Genomic DNA, 23771 nt, shown 5'->3' on the forward strand with positions numbered 1-23771 from the left:
TCCTCTCCTCCTCCTCCTCCTGCTCCATCTCCTCTTTCTCCTCATTCATCATCTTATCAGTTATCCTCCTCCTCCTCCTCCTCCTCCTCCTCCTCCATCTCCTCTTTCTCCTCATTCATCATCTTATCAGTTAGCCTCCTCCTCCTCCTCCTCCTCATCCTCCTCCTCCTCCTCCTTCTCCATCTCCTCTTTCTCCTCATTCATCATCTTATCAGTTATCCTCCTCCTCCTCCTCCTCCGCCTCCATCTCCTCTTTCTCCTCATTCAACATCTTATCAGTTATCCTCCTCCTCCTCCTCCTCCTCCTCCTCCCTCCTCCTCCATCTCTCCTCTTTCTCCTCATTCATCATCTTATCAGTTATCCTCCTCCTCCTCCTCCTCCTCCTCCATCTCCTCTTTCTCCTCATTCATCATCTTATCAGTTATCCTCCTCCTCCTCCTCCTCCTCTTCCTCCTCCTCCTCCTTCTCCATCTCCTCTTTCTCAATAGCGCGTGACATCAAGACAAACTCCAAGAAATTCTTCACATACATCAGATCGAAAAAGAAAGTAAAATCCAATATTGGTCCCCTGACAGACGAGACTGGAGCTGCAACTCAGGACAGTAAACAGATGGCCAGAATCCTCAACAGTAACTTCGCATCCGTGTTCACAGTCGAGAACATCGAAACCATTCCCGAGAACCCTGACCCGCCGAGGGGAATCACGCCCCTGAAAATTGACTCAATATGCGACCAAGAAGTGAAAGAGTATTTGGATAAACTCGACACGAACAAGTCAACAGGACCTGACGGTTTGTCCCCGCGGTTATTAAAAGAGCTTAAACAACAAATACTTCAGCCACTCACTAACATATTCAACCAGTCTGTTCAATTGAAAAGGTCCTGAAGACTGGAAGATGGCGAACGAACACCAATTTTCAAAAGGAGACAAAAGCGTTGCATTAAACTACAGGCCCATAAGTTTGACATCAGTGGCAGGAAAAATACTCGAAAAGATTATTAGAGACAAACTTGTTAAGTTTCTAGAAGACAATAATGTAATCTCCGACACCCAGCATGGCTTCAGAAACAAGCGCTCCTGCCTAACGAATTTATTAGACTTCTTCCAAGGTATATATAAGAACTGGGATGCCCACATCCCCAGTGATGTTATATACCTGGACTTTCAGAAAGCCTTCGACAAGGTACCGCACGAGCGACTCCTTAAGAAACTGCACTCGGCGGGCATTGGAGCCAATCTGATCGCGTAGATAAAGGATTGGCTCACCGACAGAAAACAACGAGTACTACTCAACGGACGGCCTTCCAATTGGCTTCCAGTCACTAGTGGAGTGCCTCAAGGGTCAGTGCTGGGACCCATTCTCTTCATTATATATATCAACGACCTCGAATCAGGACTGAAATCCACAATATCGAAATTTGCTGATGACACTAAGGTGGGGGGAAAGGCCCTCACAAAGACCGACTGCGAAATCATTCAGAAGGACCTCAATCACATTATCGAATGGTCGGAAAAATGGCAAATGTCTTTTAATGTTGACAAATGCAAAGTCATGCACATTGGGTCCAGAAATAGTAACCACACATACATCATGAATGGGAGACCTCTGCAAGCGATGCAGGAGGAAAAGGATCTTGGAGTCACTATCAGCAGTGACCTGAAACACGCGAATCACTGTAAAAAAGCATACAACAAAGCCAACACTATGCTCGGGTTCATAGCGAGGAACTTCGAGTGTAAAACGCCAGACGTGATGCTATCCTTGTATAATTCCATGGTAAGACCGCACCTCGAGTATGCAGTACAGTTCTGGTCTCCTAATTACAGAAAGGACATTGATTTACTGGAAAGGATTCAACGACGCACACGAAGATGATACCAACCTTAAGGGCTCAACCGTACGAGGAACGACTCAAGCGACTCAATCTCTTTACATTAGAGAAAAGACGCCTACGAGGAGATATGATTCAAGTCTTCAAGTATCTGAAAAAATTCAATAACGTCGATTACTCCAATTTCTTTGAATTGCAAACCAACCTAAGAACTAGAAATAACGGTTTACCCATTCAGTCTAAGCGATGTAACACAGACATCGGAAGGAGTTTCTTTTCAAACCGAGTCATCCGTCACTGGAACAATCTTCCTTCAGAAGTAGTAAATGCGAATACTATCAACTCCTTCAAATATAGAATCGACCGTCACTTCGCTGCGTCGGGAGTAAACTGAATATTGAGTTGCTTTAATCTGCTCCTCAATATCGAGGTGCTTTCATCTACTCCTCAATGTCGAGGTGCTTTCATCTGCTCCCCAGGCCCCAGGCTGTCGAGCAGATTAAATCACCAAAGCGGGCAACCTCGTAATGAGCCAATAGGCTTTCTGTTGCCTGCGTTTCCATGTTTCCATGTTTCCATGTTTCCTCCTCCTCCTCCTCCTCCTCCTCCTCCTCCTCCTCCTTCTCCATCTCCTCTTTCTCCTCATTCATCATCTTATCAGTTCTCCTCCTCCTCCTCCTCCTCCTCCTCCTCTATCTCCTCTTTCTCCTCATTCATCATCTTATCAGTTATCCTCCTCCTCCTCCTCCTCCTGAGCCACCCACCTCTGCTGCTCCCTGTCCCTCTCCCTGCGGCACGCTTCCTCCTTCTCCGTCTCTGCCTTCCTCTTCCACTCCTCCTCCGCGGCCTGCAGGTTGGCGCGGCCCTTCTCCTCAGCCTCCCGCAGTGCCTCCCAGTGCTGTGCCTTCATGAGACTCAGTTCGTCACGATGCTTGGCGCTCATCTCCTTCAGCTTAGTGTCCAGACCTCGGTGAACGGACTCCCTGATGCTGCGGGTCTTCTGCGCCGTCCATCGTTCCCGGCGGTCCTGCTCCGAGGCTGCCAGGCGTTCCTTTAGGGTCTTAAGCTCCTGGGTGTGACGCTCCTCCGACGCCGTGGTGCGGTCAGCCTGGCGGTTGGCCGAGAGCTTGGCGCGATGTTCCTGCCGCTCACACTGAAGGGAAGGGAAGGGTGGGTAAGGCTGGGATGGGTGGGCTGAAAAGGCTGGCTGACAAAGGGTGGGAAGGGCAGGGAAGGGTGGGGAAGGGTGTGATGGGTGGGAAGGGCAGGGAAGGGTGGGGAAGGGTGTGATGGGTGGGAAGGGCAGGGAAGGGTGGGGAAGGGTGTGATGGGTGGGAAGGGCAGGGAAGGGTGGGGAAGGGTGTGATGGGTGGGAAGGGCAGGGAAGGGTGGGGAAGGGTGTGATGGGTGGGAAGGGAAGGGAAGGGTGGACATGGAGGGATGGGAGAGGTAGCAAAGGGTGATGAAGGGTAGTTACTGATGATGAAGGGAAGGGCAGCAAGGGGCAGAAAATAAGGGTGAAGGGAAGGATAGGAAAGGGTGGAATTGGAAAAGGGCAGCAAAGGGTGAAGGGAGGAGCCATGGTGTTGTCCGACTTATAAATGAGAGAGTTAACAAATGTCTTCACTCTTTCATCCTTTTTTTTTTTTTTTTTTTTTTTTTTTTTACAGCACAGAGAGCAGCTCAAGGGCAACAAAAAGAAGAAATAAAAATAAAAAAAGCTCGCTAATTGTTGCCCTCATATAGTGATAAGTATAGTGGCCAAAAGAGAGGTCAATTTCGGGTGGAGAGGTGTCTTGATACTCTTCTTGAAAGAGGTCAAGTCATAGGCAGGAGGAAATACAGGTGAAGGAAGGCTGTTCCAGAGTTTGCCAGTGAAGGGGATGAAGGAATGGAGATGCTGGTCAACTCTTGCATAAGGGGTTTGGACAATACAGTGCTGTCTCCAAGTTTGCGATGAATAGGTCAACGTTGTGGGTGCAAACGTTGAAATCACAAACTTTGAATCATTATTCTTATGGGGAAAACTGAAGACCATTGACATCTTGCACTTGGCTACCCATCCAGGTGGCCAAACGCATGTGTGCAGACGGCCCCGGCAGCGTGCTGGGCCCGAACAGCTGACGAGTGGCTGGTGATGGTGATGGTGATGGTGGTGATGGGTGTCGGCGGCGTGGCCTGTGCATCGGCGCCGCCTGAACGGTGATTTTGTCGGGGCCCGTGTGTGTGTGTGTGTGTGTGTGTGTGTGTGTGTGTGTGTGTGTGTGTGTGTGTGTGTGGCTGTGTTTGTTGTGGGTTTGGGCTTCTCAATTTGCCAGTTCTAGTTTTCCACATGTTGCGTGGGGCCCTTTCTCTTCTTCCATCTCTTCTTTTGAAAAGGAAGAGATGGAAGAAAAGAAAGACGTCCCACACAACATGTGGAAGGTGGGAACTGGCAGACTGAGGAGCCTGGGCCATGATGGGCACAGCCACACACACACACACACACACACACACACACACACACACACACACGGGCCCTGATGAAGGTGCCGTTTGGGTGGCGCCGATGTGGGGGCCGCGCCGCCAACGCTCATCATCACCATCACCATCATCAGCCGCCCGTCAGCTGCTCGGGCCCAGCGCGGTCGTGGCTGCTCACACACATGCGCCTGGCTCCCCGGATCCCACTCACCATGCTTCCCGCGGCCAAGGGAAAGGCCCGGGGGTGGGTAGGAGCGAGAATGGGAGTCAAGCACCACAACAAGGTGTGAAAAAAACTGGTTTTAGCAGCCTTTTCTTTTTCCTTTCAGTCCATATCACAATTTCAGTTTTCAATAAAAATCAAATTTTTGGGTCCCTCTCGCAAACTCGGTGAATCGCAAACCTGAAACTCGCAATCCTGGAGACAGTACTGTATAGGGATGAGCATGAGTAGAAATTCAAGTGCAGCGGGGCTGCAGGAGGGGGGAGGCATGCAGTTAGCAAGTTCAGAAGAGCATCAGCATGAAAATATCAACAGAAGATAGAGAGGCAACATGGCAGCGGAATTTAAGAGGTAGAAGACTATCAGTAAAAGGAGGAGAGCTGATGAGACAAAGAGCCTTAGGCCCGTACCAAGAGTCATGAAGGTCGAGCTGCGTACCTTCCCTTCGACAATGTAGGCACGGCCTCAGACCGTGCCTTCAATCCTTACCACAAGTCGCTCGGGAAGGTAAATGCACATACACACTGCAACCTTCTTCTCACCTACCAGATCTAATGCACACACACACATACAAACACACAGTGCTATCCATGGAGGTATAATACCTCCATGGTGCTATTACAGCCATAATATCGTCCGTTTCATTCCGTCTGTCCACTCGTGAACGTAGATGTGGCACCTGCACATTGTGAGTTTGTGATTGTGTGAAGATCATTTGAATGTTTGTGTATCCAAAAAATCCTCAAACCATCGCATATGAACCGCAAACAGAAGATTTGCATCGATAATATACCATACAAGGACAGGAAGAAACAACTTGTATGTCAAACAGTATAGTTTGATCATACACGAACGATCTACAGCCTTTCAGATACTCATATATCATCCATTAAGGGATATAAGTGACATACGACTCTGCAAGGGTCTATACATAAGAAATTTTGATGTTGCATGTATAAATAACATGGGTAGCCTAATATATTCAAAATAGTCTAGCATCGCATTCAACAGTTATTATTTATTATTTCATGTTTTTTTCCATTATTAATCGTTATTTGCATGCAGTAAATTATTAAGATACCCTTTGCTTGATCTTGCAGAGCCAGATGTCTTGACTGAAATGAGAAAGAATTTGAAAACCCATAGATCGTTGGAGAATGTGAGCCACGAAGGTTCCCGCCTGGCTGGTACCTCTGTGCTTTGAAGGCGCGTGCTGTTGTTGTAAACAAGACAGACATATTCGCTGCAACTATAATATGACTTTACAATTAGGGAAAATATTTTCTCAGATTGTTTTAACTGAACCGCAACTATTTGCCGCGCCAAATTTGGAAAATAAACATATTTTTCCTTGAAGGTCTGAGGGAAGACGCAGGGTAGACCTTGCCTTCCCTTTGTCTCTCCCGCAGACCTTCGTTCCAAAAATGCTAGTGACTTTAGGTACGCACCGTCCTTCCCTTCGATCTTCGTCGCTAGAGCTTCGTAACTCTTGGTACGGGCATTAGACTCCACTCTGTCCAAGAGAGCTGTGTGAGTGGAGCCCCCCCACATGTGAGATGCATGCTCCATACGAGGGCGGACAATGCCCTTATATATGGACAGCATCTGTGCGGGGGAGAAGAACCGGCGGAGACGATACAGAACGCCCAACCTCGAGGAAGCTGATTTAGTGAGAGAGGAGATGTGAAGTTTTCAGTTGAGATTTTGAGCTAAGGATAGACTGAGGATATTTAATGTTGAAGGTAACCTCTCTCTCTCTCTCTCTCTCTCTCTCTCTCTCTCTCTCTCTCTCTCTCTCTCTCTCTCTCTCTCACACACCCACCTCCTCTGTCAGCCGTTTCTTGTCATCCATCAGTTTCCGGATGAGGTCAAGATTCTTCTGTATCCGCGCATCCGTTTCCGCCCTCAGCCGCCGCAGCCGCCCCTCGCAGGCCTGGTGGAGGTGGGGGCTGGTGGCGGGGTCCTGCTTGCACCCCTCGCTCACACAGATGCCCTCCAGCTGCCGCTCAGCCTCCATCAGCTGTCTCAGGAGCTCATCACGGCGGTCTGAGGAGGAGGAGACGAAGGAGGAAGGATTAGGAGGAGGAGGAGGAGGTGGATGAAGAAGGAAGATTAGAAGGAGAAAGAAGAGGAGGAGGAGGAGGAGGAGGAGGAAGGATTAGGAGGAGGAGGAGGAGGAGGAAGAAAAAGGAAGATTAGAAGGAGAAAGAAAAGGAGGAGGAGGAGGAGGAGGAGGAGGAGGAGGAGGAAGGAAGATTAGAAGGAAAAAGAAGAAGAAGAGGAGGAGGAGGAAGATGAAGATGAGGAGGAGGAGGAAGAGGAAGAGGAGGAGAAAGATGCAGAAGAAGGAAGATTAGAAGAAAGAGGAGGAGAAGGAGGAGGAGGAAGAGGAGGAGGTGGGTGAAGAAGGATGATTAGGAGGAAAAAGAAGAACAGGAGGAGGAGGAAGAGGAGGAGGTGGATGAAGAAGAAGGAAAAAGAAGAAGAAGTAGAGGAGGAGGGGGAGGAAGAGGAAAGAAAGGATGAAGAAGAAGAAGGAAGATTAGAGGGAAAAAAAGAAGATGAGGAAACATGGAAACATGGAAACATGGAAACGCAGGCAACAGAAAGCCTATTGGCTCATTACGAGGTTGCCCGCTTTGGTGATTTAATCTGCTCGACAGCCTGGGGCCTGGGGAGCAGATGAAAGCACCTCGACATTGAGGAGATGATGAAAGCCTCGATATTGAGGAGCAGATGAAAGCAACTCAATATTCAGTTTACTCCCGACGCAGCGAAGTGACGGTCGATTCTATATTTGAAGGAGTTGATAGTATTCGCATTTACTACTTCTGAAGGAAGATTGTTCCAGTGACGGATGACTCGGTTTGAAAAGAAACTCCTTCCGATGTCTGTGTTACATCGCTTAGACTGAATGGGTAAACCGTTATTTCTAGTTCTTAGGTTGGTTTGCAATTCAAAGAAATTGGAGTAATCGACGTTATTGAATTTTTTCAGATACTTGAAGACTTGAATCATATCTCCTCGTGGCGTCTTTTCTCTAATGTAAAGAGATTGAGTCGCTGAGTCGCCTCGTACGGTTGAGCCCTTAAGGTTGGTATCATTTTCGTGGCGCGTCGCTGAATCCTTTCCAGTAAATCAATGTCCTTTCTGTAATTAGGAGACCAGAACTGTACTGCATACTCGAGGTGCGGTCTTACCATGGAATTATACAAGGATAGCATCACGTCTGGTGTTTTACACTCGAAGTTCCTCGCTATGAACCCGAGCATAGTGTTGGCTTTGTTGTATGCTTTTTTACAGTGATTCGCGTGTTTCAGGTCACTGCTGATAGTGACTCCAAGATCCTTTTCCTCCTGCATCGCTTGCAGAGGTCTCCCATTCATGATGTATGTGTGGTTACTATTTCTGTACCCAATGTGCATGACTTTGCATTTGTCAACATTAAAAGACATTTGCCATTTTTCCGACCATTCGATAATGTGATTGAGGTCTTTCTGAATGATTTCGCAGTCGGTCTTTGTGAGGGCCTTTCCCCCCACCTTAGTGTCATCAGCAAATTTCGATATTGTGGATTTCAGTCCTGATTCGAGGTCGTTGATATATATAATGAAGAGAATGGGTCCCAGCACTGACCCTTAAGGCACTCCACTAGTGACTGGAAGCCAATCGGAAGGCTGGCCGTTTAGTAGCACTCGTTGTTTTCTATCGGTGAGCCTATCTCTTATCCACGCGGTCAGATTGGCCCCAATACCCGCCGAGTGCAGTTTCTTAAGGAGTATTTCGTCAGGCGGTACCTTGTCGAAGGCTTTCTGAAAGTCCAGGTATATAACATCACTGGGGATGTGGGCATCCCAGTTCTTATATATACCTTGGAAGAAGTCTAATAAATTGCTAGGCAGGAGCGCTTGTTTCTGAAGCCAAGCTGGGTTCGGAGATTACATTATTATCTTCTAGAAACTTGAAAGGTTTATCTCTAATAATATTCTCTAGTATTTTGCCTGCGACTGATGTCAAACTTATGTGCCTGTAGTTTAATGCAACGCTTTTGTCTCCCTTTTCGAAATTGGGGTTACGTTCGCCATCTTCCAGTCTTCGGGACCTTTTCAATTGAACAGACTGGTTGAATATGTTAGTGAGTGGCTGAAGTATTTGTTGTTTAGCTCTTTTAATAACCGGGACAAACCGTCAGGTCCTGTTGACTTGTTCGTGTCGAGTTTATCCAAATACTCTTTCACTTCTTGGTCGCATATTGAGTCAATTTTCAGGGCGTGATTCCCCTCGGCGGGTCAGGGTTCTCGGAATGGTTTCGATGTTCTCGACTGTGAACACGGATCTTGGTTACTGTTGAGGATTCAGGCCATCTGTTTACTGTCCTGAGTTGCAGCTCCAGTCTCGTCTGTCAGGGACCAATATTGGATTTTACTTTCTTTTCGATCTGATGTATGTGAAGAATTTTTTGAGTTTGTCTTGATGTCACGCGCTATTTGTTTTTCGTAGTTGCGTTTACTACTCCGAATAAGGGTGCGACAAGCTCTGAGGCTGTTGTGGTACTGAGTACTGGCTTCGGCCGTGTCATTCTCTTTCATTAGGTTATAATTCCTTTTTTTTAAGTTTACCGCCCTTTTTATTTCTCTGGTCATCCACGGTGGATCTACGCACCATTTACACGCCTCGGTTTCGTCGGCACTGTAGCCTGTTCTACTCCCAACAGCTTATCTTTGAAGTTGTTCCACACGTTGTCGATTGTATTGTCGGTTAGGTGAAGTTGGTCCCAGGTCGCAGAGGGAAGCAGCTCACGGGCTAGGTTGAAATTTGCTTTTTTGTAGTCGGGTATCACTGACGGATTGTCTACGAGTTTGTGACTTATGTTGACATTGAAACGGATTAAGTGGTGATCGCAACCGTTAATTTTTTCACCAACTTCACAGTCTAGAATGAGGTCGGGGTCGCTACTAATACCAGATCCAGCAGATTGTTTTCTCTTGTTGGTTGAGTTACAACTTGAGTGAGGAACGAATCCTCCACCATTTCTATAAGCCTGTTACCCTCTTGATCTCCAGTCAATTGTCCCCAGTCAATGTTAGGGCAATTAAAGTCCCCAATTATTATTGCTTCTTTACTTTGTGTTAAAGAGTGAAGCTCTTCGTACAGGGCAGTGTCATCGGCTGCCTGTTGTTTTGGAGGCCTGTATACGGTCGCAAGTGTTAGTTTCTTATTATTCGCAGTTATTTCCACATAGACGGAGTCGTAATTCTCTGCGTCCTGTTTGTCTATTTTTATGGCAGGGAGCGTACTTTTTACGTAGCAAATTACTCCTCCTCCTTTCTTGTGCATTCGATTTTTGGAAGCTTTCTGGAAATGACAGTTCAGATACTAGATGTGCAGAGTTGGCCCAAGTCTCTGTGATGGCTACCACATCTGGTTTCTCAGTTGCAATATACGCCCTAATTTCGTCCTTATTGGGTAATAGACTGCGTGCATTTGTTTAAAAAATTGAAAATTGACAACTTGTTAGGACGCGTCGTGTTGAATGAGTTCGCTTGTCGGAGGCGTCGTTGGTTACACAGTTTCTTGCAAGCCGCATCGACGCCACGGTTCGGTTGATCAAGGGTTGCCTTTGCCTTGCCCTCGCCTCCAGTTTTTAATAGCTTTTGAGAAGCTTTCAACTGCATCGTTCAGAGCCTTCTAGCCGCTACCGAACCAACCTCGCTCAAGTGGAGTCCGTCCTCCCAAAACAAATCTGGGCGCTGGTTGAAGTGATGCCATGCGTTCATGAACCCCACGCCTTCATCGTTACATAACTGCTTTAGACTAGTGTTGACGCCAGACGCTTTACTGTTGTTGTATCCGGCGAACGATTGACTCTCGGTAGAATCCCAGAGACGATGATGTGAGGGGTCTTGGTATTGTATTTCCGAATGACTTGACGGTATTTTGCTAACAGGTCCCGAATTTGAGTTGACTGAAGGTCGTTGGTTCCCGCATGGATCAGATACACTGTGTCGTCCTTCGCATTTACTGAAACGGCATCGACAGCTGATTCAATATCGTCCAGTTTGGCTCGGGATACAGAAACGCTGCCGTGTCAACGATTCCGACCGCAAAACTCCGTAAGTTGGCCTCTCACCACACTGTCTCCAACTAAATTGACTTAGTAGTTAGTTTGCCCATACCAGGAAACAGCGCCTGGTTCTGTACAAGTGACAGCTGGTAGAATGGTCTTGTGATTTCTTCTGGAAGGGCGCGAGGTACAAGAGGGAGCCGGCTAAGGTGGGTTTGGAAGTGGTGGTGGTCATAGTAGTGGGTGGTTGGGGAAGGTGGAGGGTGAGGTGTGGGTGGAGGAGATGTGGTATCAGAAGTGGAGGAGGAGGCGGAGGTTGAGTTCGTGTTGGAGATGGAAGTGGAGGATGGAGGTGATGAGGATAGGGAGGAGTCAAGGGTGTTGGAGGGAGAGGAAGGGAGAGCGGGAGAAAGGGGAGTGGTACTGTGGATGGAGGTGGATGGGGTAGGAAGGGAGGTGGATGGAGTAGAAGGAATGGTAAGGGTGGCGGCGGGTTCAGGCGTGGCAGAGGAGATCGTGTTGAAGGTGGAAGGGGAAGATGGAGTGGTGATGAGGATAGGGGAGGAGTCAAGGTGTTGGAGGGAGAAGAGGAGGGAGTGGATGAGGTAGCAAGGAGGTGGATGGGATAGAAGGAATGGTAAGGGTGGCGGCGGGTTCCAGCGTTGCAGAGGAGTGGGTGGTTGAGGCGAGGCAGAGGAGATCGTGTTGGAGGTGGAAGGGTAAGATGGAGTGGTGATGAGGATAGGGGAGGAGTCAAGGGTGTTGGAGGGAGAAGAGGGAGTGGGAGTGGATGAGGTAGCAAGGGAGGTGGATGGGATAGAAGGAATGGTAGGGGTGGCGGCGGGTTCCAGCGTTGCAGAGGAGTGGGGTGGTTGAGGCGAGGCAGAGGAGATCGTGTTGGAGGTGGAAGGGGAAGATGGAGTGGTGATGAGGATAGGGGAGGAGTCAAGGGTAGTGGAGGGAGAAGGAGGATGAGTAGGGAAAATTAGAAGGAGAAAGAAAAAGAGGAGGAAGAGGAAGAAGAGGAAAAGGATGCAGAAGGAAGATTAGAAGGAGAAAGAAGAAGAAGAGGGAAGAAGAGGAGGAGGAGGGGAAAGAAGAGGAAGGAGGAGGAAGACCAGGAAGAGGAAACAGTAACTCCTTTGTCGCTGCTCCCCAGAAGACACAAAAACACCTTGCCCAGCATTATAAGACTCTCTGCCTTCGTACATCAGCTATATCTAAAAGCCAAAGAGGGGGTCAGTCGGGTTCTAATGAGTGTTTCTTCAGGTTCACGGTACAGAGGAAGGGTCAAACTACCACCAGGGTCATACAACTACTCCTGGAAATCCCCACAACTCCTATGAAAGCCTTGTCAAATATGTGTTCTTGGGCGGCGGAATGTCTGCCTGCTTGACTCTCCACACCAAAACCCGTCAAAAATTCCACCCACTCACCGTGCTGCTCCACCAAGTGCCACCGCTCCACCAGGTCCTGCGTGAAGAGGAACACCTTCTCCACCAGCACCTCCACCACTGGCAGCGACGCCCCGCCTTCCCTCTCCCCCCCAGAACCACGTGGAGGCACTGTGGGTGATGATAATCCGCGCGGCGCAGTGGAGGTACCCGTGTCCCTCTCTGGCAGGTCCTCGGCACTCTTGGCACTCTTCTCCTCGTCCTCGATCATCCTGAGTGCCTCCAGAAGGTCCTTGGATGGTTGGGCGCGCAATAGTGGCACCGTTTTGTCCCTGGCGGCAAAGCGCGACCGCATGATGAAGGTTGTGACGGCCCCGGCGCGGTAGCTGGGCAGGTCGGCGGTGCAGGATGAGTCGGTGTAGGCCGGGGTGACCTGCGGCTGTGGGGGGTGAGGTGGGCTGTCCTGTTTGGCTGTGGCTGCTGAGGTGGCTGTGTCCTTAAGGGGGTCATCTGCTGCCTGGGAATATGGTATAGGTTAGGTTGGGTTAGGTTAGGTTAAGTTTGGTTAGGTTAGGTTTGGTTAGGTTAGGTTAGGGTTTTGTTTGGTTAGGTTAGGTTATGGTTAGGTTTGGTTAGGTTAGGTTAAATTAGGTTAGATTTTGGTTAGGTTAAGCTAAGTTTGGTTAGGTTAGGTTTGGTTTGGTTAGGTTAGGGTTTTGTTTGGTTAGGTTAGGTTTGGTTAGGTTAGGTTTGGTTAGGCTAGGTTAGGGTTTTGTTTGGTTAGGTTAGGTTAGGTTAGGTTTGGTTAGGTTAGGTTTGGTTAGGTTAGGTTAGGGTTTTGTTTGGTTAGGTTAGGTTAGGTTAGGTTTGGTTAGGTTAGGGTTTTGTTTGGTTAGATTAAGTTTGGTTAGGTTAAGTTTGGTTAGGTTAAATTAGGTTAGGGTTTGGTTAGGTTAGGCTAAGTTTGGTTAGGTTAGGTTTGGTTAGGTTAGGTTAGGGTTTTGTTTGGTTAGGTTAAGTTTGGTTAGGTTAGGGTTTGGTTAGGTTAGGCTAAGTTAGGTTAAGTTAGGTTTGGTTAGGATTTTGTTTGGTTAGGTTAGGTTATGGTTTGGTTAGGTTAGGTTAGGTTAGGGTTTGGTTAGGTTAGGTTAAGTTTGGTTAGGTTAGGTTAGGTTTGGTTAGGTCAGAAATATAGTATAGCAAATATAGTATAACAAAGCCATTTATAGCATAGCAAAGGCAATTATAGTGAAGCAAAGGTTATTATAGTGTAGCAGAAGTAATTATTGTGTAGCATACGAAATTTAGAAAGCAAATATAGCACAGCAAATATAGCACAACAAATATAGAAGAGCAAATATAGAAGAGCAAATATAGCATAGCAAATATAGCACAGCAAATATAGCACAACAAATATAGAAGAGCAAATATAGCATAGCAAATATAGCACAGCAAATATAGCACAACAAATATAGAAGAGCAAATATAGAAGAGCAAATATAGCACAGCAAATATAGCACAACAAATATAGAAGAGCAAATGTAGAAGAGCAAATATAGCACAACAAATATAGAAGAGCAAATATAGAAGAGCAAATATAGCATAGCAAATATAGCACAACAAATATAGAAGAGCAAATATAGCATAGCAAATATAGCACAACAAATATAGAAGAGCAAATATAGCATAGCAAATATAGCACAACAAATATAGAAGAGCAAATATAGAAGAGCAAATATAGAAGAGCAAATATAGCACAGCAAATATAGAAGAGCAAATATAGAAGAGCAAATATAGAAGAGCAAATATAGCACAGCAAATATAGCACAACAAATATAGAAGAGCAAATATAGAAGAGCAAATATAGAAGAGCAAATATAGCACAGCAAATATAGCACAACAAATATAGAAGAGCAAATATAGAAGAGCAAATATAGAAGAGCAAATATAGCACAGCAAATATAGAAGAGCAAATATAGAAGAGCAAATATAGAAGAGCAAATATAGCACAGCAAATATAGCACAACAAATATAGAAGAGCAAATATAGAAGAGCAAATATATAGCAGCAAATATAGCACAAAGCACAACAAATATAGAAGAGCAAATATAGAAGAGCAAATATAGCACAGCAAATATAGCATAGCAAATATAGCACAACAAATATAGAAGAGCAAATATAGAAGAGCAAATATAGCACAGCAAATATAGCATAGCAAATATAGCACAGCAAATATAGAAGAGCAAATATAGAAGAGCAAATATAGCACAGCAAATATAGCACAACAAATATAGAAGAGCAAATATAGAAGAGCAAATATAGCATAGCAAATATAGCACAACAAATATAGAAGAGCAAATATAGAAGAGCAAATATAGAAGAGCAAATATAGCACAGCAAATATAGCACAACAAATATAGCACAACAAATATAGAAGAGCAAATATAGAAGAGCAAATATAGCACAGCAAATATAGCACAGCAAATATAGCACAACAAATATAGCACAACAAATATAGAAGAGCAAATATAGAAGAGCAAATATAGCACAGCAAATATAGCACAGCAAATATAGCACAACAAATATAGAAGAGCAAATATAGAAGAGCAAATATAGCATAGCAAATATAGCACAACAAATATAGAAGAGCAAATATAGAAGAGCAAATATAGAAGAGCAAATATAGCACAGCAAATATAGCATAGCAAATATAGCACAACAAATATAGAAGAGCAAATATAGAAGAGCAAATATAGCACAGCAAATATAGAAGAGCAAATATAGAAGAGCAAATATAGAAGCAAATATAGCAAATATAGCATAGCAAATATAGAAGAGCAAAATATAGAAGAGCAAATATAGAAAATCAAATATAGCAAATAAAATATAGCAGAGAAAATGTAGAAGAGCAAATAAATATAGCACAAATATAGCAACAAATATAGAAGAGCAAATGTAGAAGCAAATATAGCATATAAATATAGCACAGCAAATATAGAAGAGCAAATAGAAGAGCAAATATAGCACAACAAATATAGCACAACAAATATAGAAGAGCAAATGTAGAAGAGCAAATATAGCACAACAAATATAGCACAACAAATATAGAAGAGCAAATGTAGAAGAGCAAATATAGCACAGCAAATATAGCACAACAAATATAGAAGAGCAAATTTAGAAGAGCAAATATTGCATAGAAAATATAGCATTGCAAATATAGCACAGCAAATATAGAAGAGCAAATATGAAGAGCAAATATAGTATAAATATAGCATAGCAAATATAGCACAGCAAATATAGCACAACAAATATAGAAGAGCAAATGTAGAAGAGCAAATATAGCACAACAAATATAGAAGAGCAAATATAGAAGAGCAAATATAGAAGAGCAAATATAGCATAGCAAATATAGCACAACAAATATAGAAGAGCAAATGTAGAATATCAAATATAGAAGAGCAAATATAGAAGAGCAAATATAGCACAACAAATATAGAAGAGCAAATATAGAAGAGCAAATATAGAAGAGCAAATATAGAAGAGCAAATATAGAAGAGCAAATATAGAAGAGCAAATATAGAAGAGCAAATATAGAAGAGCAAATATAGAAGAGCAAATATAGCACAGCAAATATAGCACAACAAATATAGAAGAGCAAATGTAGAAGAGCAAATATAGCACAACAAATATAGAAGAGCAAATATAGAAGAGCAAATATAGCATAGCAAATATAGCACAACAAATATAGCACAACAAATATAGAAGAGCAAATATAGAAGAGCAAATATAGCATAGCAAATATAGCACAACAAATATAGAAGAGCAAATATAGCACAACAAATATAGAAGAGCAAATATAGCACAACAAATATAGCACAACAAATATAGAAGAGCAAATATAGAAGAGCAAATATAGCACAGCAAATATAGCACAGCAAATATAGCACAACAAATATAGCACAACAAATATAGAAGAGCAAATATAGAAGAGCAAATATAGCACAGCAAATATAGAAGAGCAAATATAGCATAGCAAATATAGCATAGCAAATATAGCACAACAAATATAGAAGAGCAAATATAGAAGAGCAAATATAGCATAGCAAATATAGCACAACAAATATAGAAGAGCAAATATAGAAGAGCAAATATAGCACAGCAAATATAGCACAGCAAATATAGCACAACAAATATAGAAGAGCAAATATAGAAGAGCAAATATAGCATAGCAAATATAGCACAGCAAATATAGCACAACAAATATAGAAGAGCAAATATAGAAGAGCAAATATAGCACAGCAAATATAGAAGAGCAAATGTAGAAGAGCAAATATAGCATAGCAAATATAGCATAGCAAATATAGCACAGCAAATATAGAAGAGCAAATATAGAAGAGCAAATATAGCACAACAAATATAGCACAACAAATATAGAAGAGCAAATGTAGAAGAGCAAATATAGCATAGCAAATATAGCACAACAAATATAGAAGAGCAAATGTAGAAGAGCAAATATAGCACAGCAAATATAGCACAACAAATATAGAAGAGCAAATGTAGAAGAGCAAATATAGCACAGCAAATATAGCACAACAAATATAGAAGAGCAAATGTAGAAGAGCAAATATAGCATAGCAAATATAGCACAGCAAATATAGAAGAGCAAATATAGAAGAGCAAATATAGCACAACAAATATAGCATAGCAAATATAGCATAGCAAATATAGCACAGCAAATATAGCACAACAAATATAGAAGAGCAAATGTAGAAGAGCAAATATAGCACAACAAATATAGAAGAGCAAATATAGAAGAGCAAATATAGCACAACAAATATAGAAGAGCAAATATAGAAGAGCAAATATAGAAGAGCAAATATAGAAGAGCAAATATAGAAGAGCAAATATAGCACAGCAAATATAGCACAACAAATATAGAAGAGCAAATATAGAAGAGCAAATATAGAAGAGCAAATATAGCATAGCAAATATAGCACAACAAATATAGAAGAGCAAATATAGAAGAGCAAATATAGAAGAGCAAATATAGAAGAGCAAATATAGCATAGCAAATATAGCACAACAAATATAGAAGAGCAAATATAGAAGAGCAAATATAGAAGAGCAAATATAGAAGAGCAAATATAGAAGAGCAAATATAGCACAGCAAATATAGCACAACAAATATAGAAGAGCAAATATAGAAGAGCAAATATAGCACAGCAAATATAGCACAACAAATATAGAAGAGCAAATGTAGAAGAGCAAATATAGCATAGCAAATATAGCATAGCAAATATAGCACAGCAAATATAGAAGAGCAAATATAGAAGAGCAAATATAGCACAACAAATATAGAAGAGCAAATATAGAAGAGCAAATATAGAAGAGCAAATGTAGAAGAGCAAATATAGCACAACAAATATAGAAGAGCAAATATAGAAGAGCAAATATAGAAGAGCAAATATAGAAGAGCAAATATAGAAGAGCAAATATAGAAGAGCAAATATAGAAGAGCAAATATAGCATAGCAAATATAGCACAACAAATATAGAAGAGCAAATATAGAAGAGCAAATATAGCATAGCAAATATAGCACAACAAATATAGAAGAGCAAATATAGAAGAGCAAATATAGCACAACAAATATAGAAGAGCAAATATAGAAGAGCAAATATAGAAGAGCAAATATAGCACAGCAAATATAGCACAACAAATATAGCACAACAAATATAGAAGAGCAAATATAGAAGAGCAAATATAGAAGAGCAAATATAGAAGAGCAAATATAGCACAACAAATATAGCACAACAAATATAGAAGAGCAAATATAGAAGAGCAAATATAGAAGAGCAAATATAGCACAACAAATATAGCACAACAAATATAGAAGAGCAAATATAGAAGAGCAAATATAGCACAACAAATATAGCACAACAAATATAGAAGAGCAAATATAGAAGAGCAAATATAGCATAGCAAATATAGCACAACAAATATAGCACAACAAATATAGAAGAGCAAATATAGAAGAGCAAATATAGCACAACAAATATAGCACAACAAATATAGAAGAGCAAATATAGAAGAGCAAATATAGAAGAGCAAATATAGCACAGCAAATATAGCACAACAAATATAGAAGAGCAAATGTAGAAGAGCAAATATAGAAGATCAAATATAGCACAAAATATAGAAGAGCAAATATAGAAGAGCAAATATAGAAGAGCAAATATAGCACAACAAATATAGCACAACAAATATAGAAGAGCAAATATAGAAGAGCAAATATAGCACAACAAATATAGCACAACAAATATAGAAGAGCAAATATAGCACAACAAATATAGCACAACAAATATAGAAGAGCAAATATAGAAGAGCAAATATAGCACAACAAATATAGCACAACAAATATAGAAGAGCAAATGTAGAAGAGCAAATATAGCACAACAAATATAGAAGAGCAAATATAGAAGAGCAAATGTAGAAGAGCAAATATAGCACAACAAATATAGAAGAGCAAATATAGAAGAACAAATATAGAAGAGCAAATGTAGAAGAGCAAATATAGCACAAATATAGATAGCACAACAAATATAGAACAACAAATATAGAAGAGCAAATATAGAAGATCAAATATAGCACAACAAATATAGAAGAGCAAATATAGAAGAGCAAATATAGCACAACAAATATAGCACAACAAATATAGAAGAGCAAATATAGCACAACAAATATAGCACAACAAATATAGCATAGCAAATATAGCACAACAAATATAGCACAACAAATATAGAAGAGCAAATATAGAAGAGCAAATATAGAAGAGCAAATATAGCACAGCAAATATAGCACAACAAATATAGCACAACAAATATAGAAGAGCAAATATAGCATAGCAAATATAGCACAACAAATATAGCACAACAAATATAGAAGAGCAAATATAGAAGAGCAAATATAGAAGAGCAAATATAGCACAACAAATATAGCACAACAAATATAGAAGAGCAAATATAGAAGAGCAAATATAGCACAACAAATATAGCACAACAAATATAGCACAACAAATATAGAAGAGCAAATATAGCACAACAAATATAGCACAACAAATATAGAAGAGCAAATATAGCACAACAAATATAGCACAACAAATATAGCACAACAAATATAGAAGAGCAAATATAGCACAACAAATATAGCACAACAAATATAGCACAACAAATATAGAAGAGCAAATATAGCACAACAAATATAGCACAACAAATATAGCACAACAAATATAGAAGAGCAAATATAGAAGAGCAAATATAGCACAGCAAATATAGCACAACAAATATAGAAGAGCAAATATAGAAGAGCAAATATAGCACAGCAAATATAGCACAACAAATATAGCACAACAAATATAGAAGAGCAAATATAGCATAGCAAATATAGCACAACAAATATAGCACAACAAATATAGAAGAGCAAATATAGAAGAGCAAATATAGAAGAGCAAATATAGCACAGCAAATATAGCACAACAAATATAGCACAACAAATATAGAAGAGCAAATATAGAAGAGCAAATATAGAAGAGCAAATATAGCACAGCAAATATAGCACAACAAATATAGAAGAGCAAATGTAGAAGAGCAAATATAGAAGAGCAAATATAGCATAGCAAATATAGCATAGCAAATATAGCATAGGAAATATAGCCTAGCAAAAATAGCCTAGTAAATACAGTCTAGCAAACACGAACACAACATGAAGGAAAGTCTAGTACCCAGCCGTCCTGTTCTGGTGCTGTGGCCGTGTCCTTGAGGGGGTCTTCTGCGGCCTGTGGGGGGCGGCTGAGGTACTCTGGGGCTGGCTCACAGAGGTTTGGGGTCTTCTGAGTCTCCCCTGTGAGTGTTGGAGACCCTCTGCTGTGGTCCTCCATTTCCGCCGGAGCGTGGGAGTGGTCCGTCCAGCGGCTGGTGTAGTCTTCCGTCTTCAAGGGTTGTGGTTGGTCCGTCCAGCGGCTGGCGTAGTCTGTGAGTGGTGGTGGTGGTGGTGTTCCTGCCTGCTTGTTCATGTCCTGCAGGGTGAAGGAGGCCTGGAGGGGGCCCTGCAGGCTGTCTCCTGCTGCTGCTGCCTTGTTCATGGCCTGGGTGGGGCCCTCCGGCAAGGGCTGCCTGCTGGGGCTGTGTGTGTGTGTGTCCTGCCTGTGTGGTGAGGCGGCCCTGGGCTGGTGTGTGCGAGGGGAGGCACTGCTGAGGGGGGAGGTGGGGGTGTCCCTGCCCCCCAGGTGTGTCCTCCCCAGGGTGGGCCGGGGGGAGGCTGTGTCGCTGAGGCTGGCCTCCTCCTCGGCGATGTCCTCCAGCACACACTCTGGGCTGAGGGAGCCCAGTGAGGCGGCCTCCTCCAGGGGCGGCGGCTCCTGCCCCGCCTCGTAGCCTGGTGGGCCAGGGGGCTGCGGCGGGGGGGTGGCGGGCAGTGTCTGCACGGCACTGTCCTGCAGGGAGGCGCTGCGCAGGGTGTCCGCCTGGTCCTCGCCGGCCCGCAGGTCCTCGCCGGGCCGCAGGTCCTGGCCAGGCCGCAGGTCCTCACGGCTGGACAGCTGCAGCAGCAGGTGGTGGTTCTGCTGCAGCAGCGTCCGCCACTCAGTGTCCCACAGCGGCTGCTGGTGCTGCTGGTGGTGATGGTGGTGGTGGCGGCTGCCGGGCGGGCCGGTGGCGGCCATCAGCTGTATCCTGCGGCCCAGGCTCATCACCGTGCCCTCGGAGTCCTCGTTGGAGGTTGTGTCTGTGGCGGGGGGGCGGAGGAGGCTGCCACCCACCCCCCAGTAGCCGCCCCCCTCACCTGGGGCCGAGGGGCAGCCCTCATAGTCCCCGTCCCCCCCGGCCAGCAGCCGCGGCTCAGAGTCGCTGCTGCTGGGGGAGTGCCTGGCCCCCCCCAGGCTGCTGCGCAGGGTGTAGGTGGCCCCAAAGCCGTCCCCCGGGCCATCCTTGCTGAAGGTGTCCCCAAAGCGGCCTGGCCCAGCCACACCCTCCTGGCCCTCCTCAGGGTCCAGGCACACCACAGTGTAGGTGGAGCCAAAGCCTGCCGCTGCTGCGGCCCTTGCGGCACCCTTGCTGTGTGCCGCCGCCGCCGCCGCCGCCGCCACTGCCTCCTTGTGCCGCTCGTAGCTGCCAGCCTTGTGTAGCGACAGGAACTGTGAGGAGAGGAGAGGAGAGGCCCTGAAGGTATTGGCAGTGAGGCGGCCACACAGCCCTGCAGGTCCTCAGGGCTGGTGACAACACCCACCTCCTATAGTTGGTTCCAGCAATGTATTGTCATGTATCATATCATGTGCCTGAAACACTTATTTACTCATGGAAGTAAATATGTATCTGCTATCTTGCCTAGAAATCAGTAAAAAAATGATAAAATGCAGCACACATCGTGACCGTGTACTCACCGCAGGAAAATCTGGAGCCATACTACAGCATAAACAAATCATTGTAAAAGCTGGAATGTGATTGGCCAAGCATCCACCATGTTGGAAACAAAAGGGCCAATGATAGGGCTTGATGTATGACGCATTGCCTCAAACATAAACAAACTGTGTGCCTTAACCCGTTCATTGCTAAACGCTTGCAGCAGGCGTTAGGCGTATTTGCTGGTGGCACTAAACGCTCGCTGCGACCTCCACCCGACCTCAAATCTCCCGCGTATGAGAGTGTTCCAACACTAATTCTCACAACACAGGATTGCCAGTTGAGTGTGTTCTTCACTAAATTTGGTGGAAAATCATATCAGCCCAGCGCGGCAAATCTACGGACGAGTAACTGGTGGATGATCTTGCCCAATATAGCGGCATTTTTGCATAGCTTCACCGATCACCGACTGATTCTTTGACCAAATAGTTGTAAATATTGCAGTTGGCAATACTCCCTTGCCAGAATCTGAAGAAAAGATGTCCACAGTTCCCTCAATATGGCTGATCAGTCCACACGCACCGATGTAAGTGTTGACATTCAACACTCCCTGAACGTGCATGTACGTTCGCAAGAGAGGCATACATAACCGACTCCTATAGATCTGGACCTCCTCTTTCCAATGGTGTTTTTGGTTTTTAGCTGTGATGAATAGTTTTTGAGATACAGAGGTTAAAAGAGACCCCCCATTGGGCTGCCCGACTGCGCCTGAGGGGATAGTCGCGTCCACACCGCGCGCAAGGAAAGGGTTAAAATGAGCACGATATTTCAAGAGCCTAAAGAGTCTTACGTAAAAGCCACGATCGTGCCTGACGGAGTCTAAGGGTTAAGTTACGGTAAGTTTAAGGTATCTTCAGACACATGGCAGCCAACAACTTGAACCATAAATCAACAAGGAAAGACCTCACTTTGTTGTATAGAAAGTCTCATGAGTAACGAATCATGTATGAATTTTCTGAGGCAAGACCTATAGTAACTGTATGGGGTTTGTTAGGTTAGGTTAGGTTAAGTTTAGGGCATCTTCAAACACATGATAGCCAGCACCTTGTACCATAAATCAACAAGGAAGGACCTCACTTTGTTATATTGAAAGTCTCATGAGTAAGGAAGCATAAATGAATTTTCTGATGAGGTCAATTTTGGGTGGACTTTCATTTCTTTATCTTTCTTTGCCCTTGAGGAGTCTTCTTTGCTGTTAAAAATACTATAGCAAAGTCAGTGGCAAACCTGTCTGCGGCGCGGCTGTGTGGGCGGATGGACGTGGCTGGACACAACACGCACCGACCCCCGGCTGACTGGCTGGTGACGGCGCGGCGTGTACGAAACCGACCGTATCTGTGGGGGCAGGGATGGTATTCCTAAACACTTTTGCCTCCTGCATCAACTATTTCCAAAGGCCACTAAAGAGATGAGCCAGGTCCTAATAGTGTTTTTTCATGCCAACACTATAGAGAGTAAAGACAATTAAAATATGATGAGCGTATGAGCGAAATCGTGTAAAATAAACCATGGTAGAGCGAGGAGACGTACACACTTTTTCTCCCTTATCCTGCCTCCTGTACATATTTTGTTTCTATAATAAAGGTAAGAAAATATATCTGTACGGAAAGAGAAAGTTTGAGTTTGAGAGGAATTGTGTAAAATAAACCATCGTAGAGCTGAGAGACGTACACATTCTCTCACCCTTATTCTGCCTCCTGCACTTAGTTTTTCATGGTATAGGGTTAGAAAATACCATATTTGACGTCTTATAAGACGCACTTTTTTTCCAAAAAAATATCCTTGAAAATCACCCTGCGTCTTATAAGGTCAAGGTTCAGCTCTGGGTCACTGGCTAATGAAGTTTTAGTGCAGTGATGGCACTTACATTAAACAGCAAACCTCTCCGCACATGTAAACAAGGTTGTGATCACTTTTACAGCAACAACAGCAACTCTTTTCTAAAGTAACGATGTATAGCAGCAGTACTCACCACTACTTCATGTGAAATGACACCTGTCAGGGAGAAAATTATGTGACTTATTGCTTGTACATAAGCAAACTAGTGGACACTTCCTTATATTTTAAAATGATAACTAGATTTATCATGTAGAATAATTACAAAGAAACATGATGCGCAAACTTTATACACGTTACCACTCTGAATGTCGCTGCCTCCGCCATGTTTGTTACGTCTCAAAGCAGTACCCTCGAGTCTCTAAGCAGGACCAATTCTGGCAGGTCCCAGCAAATATTAAGGGTTTTAAGTGTAAAGTACCTATTGGGATTTGATAAGGATGTGAATACATGTTACACTTTAATAACGGCCTGGTGGAGGGGAGGCCACGGGTGTCAGGCCAAA

The 23771-nt window shown here is 43.8% G+C and overlaps 1 protein-coding gene across 3 annotated transcripts in view; it reads right to left on the reverse strand.

Moving 5' to 3' along the window:
• Window positions 1-23771, reverse strand: part of LOC126996755 (centrosomal protein of 131 kDa-like) — a 41628-nt gene that overhangs the window by 12879 nt on the left and 4978 nt on the right. For 2 of the 3 annotated variants that reach the window (XM_050857593.1, XM_050857592.1), the window contains exons 3-7: window positions 22658-22765; window positions 19756-21165; window positions 12021-12495; window positions 6343-6566; window positions 2599-2987 (exon numbers count right to left, since the gene is read on the reverse strand). In XM_050857593.1, coding sequence (XP_050713550.1) covers window positions 2599-2987; window positions 6343-6566; window positions 12021-12495; window positions 19756-21165; window positions 22658-22765 — 2606 coding nt within the window. The remainder of the gene's footprint in view (window positions 1-2598; window positions 2988-6342; window positions 6567-12020; window positions 12496-19755; window positions 21166-22657; window positions 22766-23771) is intronic. The other variant, XM_050857594.1, reaches the window with a different exon arrangement.

Source organism: Eriocheir sinensis, chromosome 11 (assembly GCF_024679095.1).
Source record: "Eriocheir sinensis breed Jianghai 21 chromosome 11, ASM2467909v1, whole genome shotgun sequence".
Classification (NCBI taxonomy): domain Eukaryota; kingdom Metazoa; phylum Arthropoda; class Malacostraca; order Decapoda; family Varunidae; genus Eriocheir; species Eriocheir sinensis.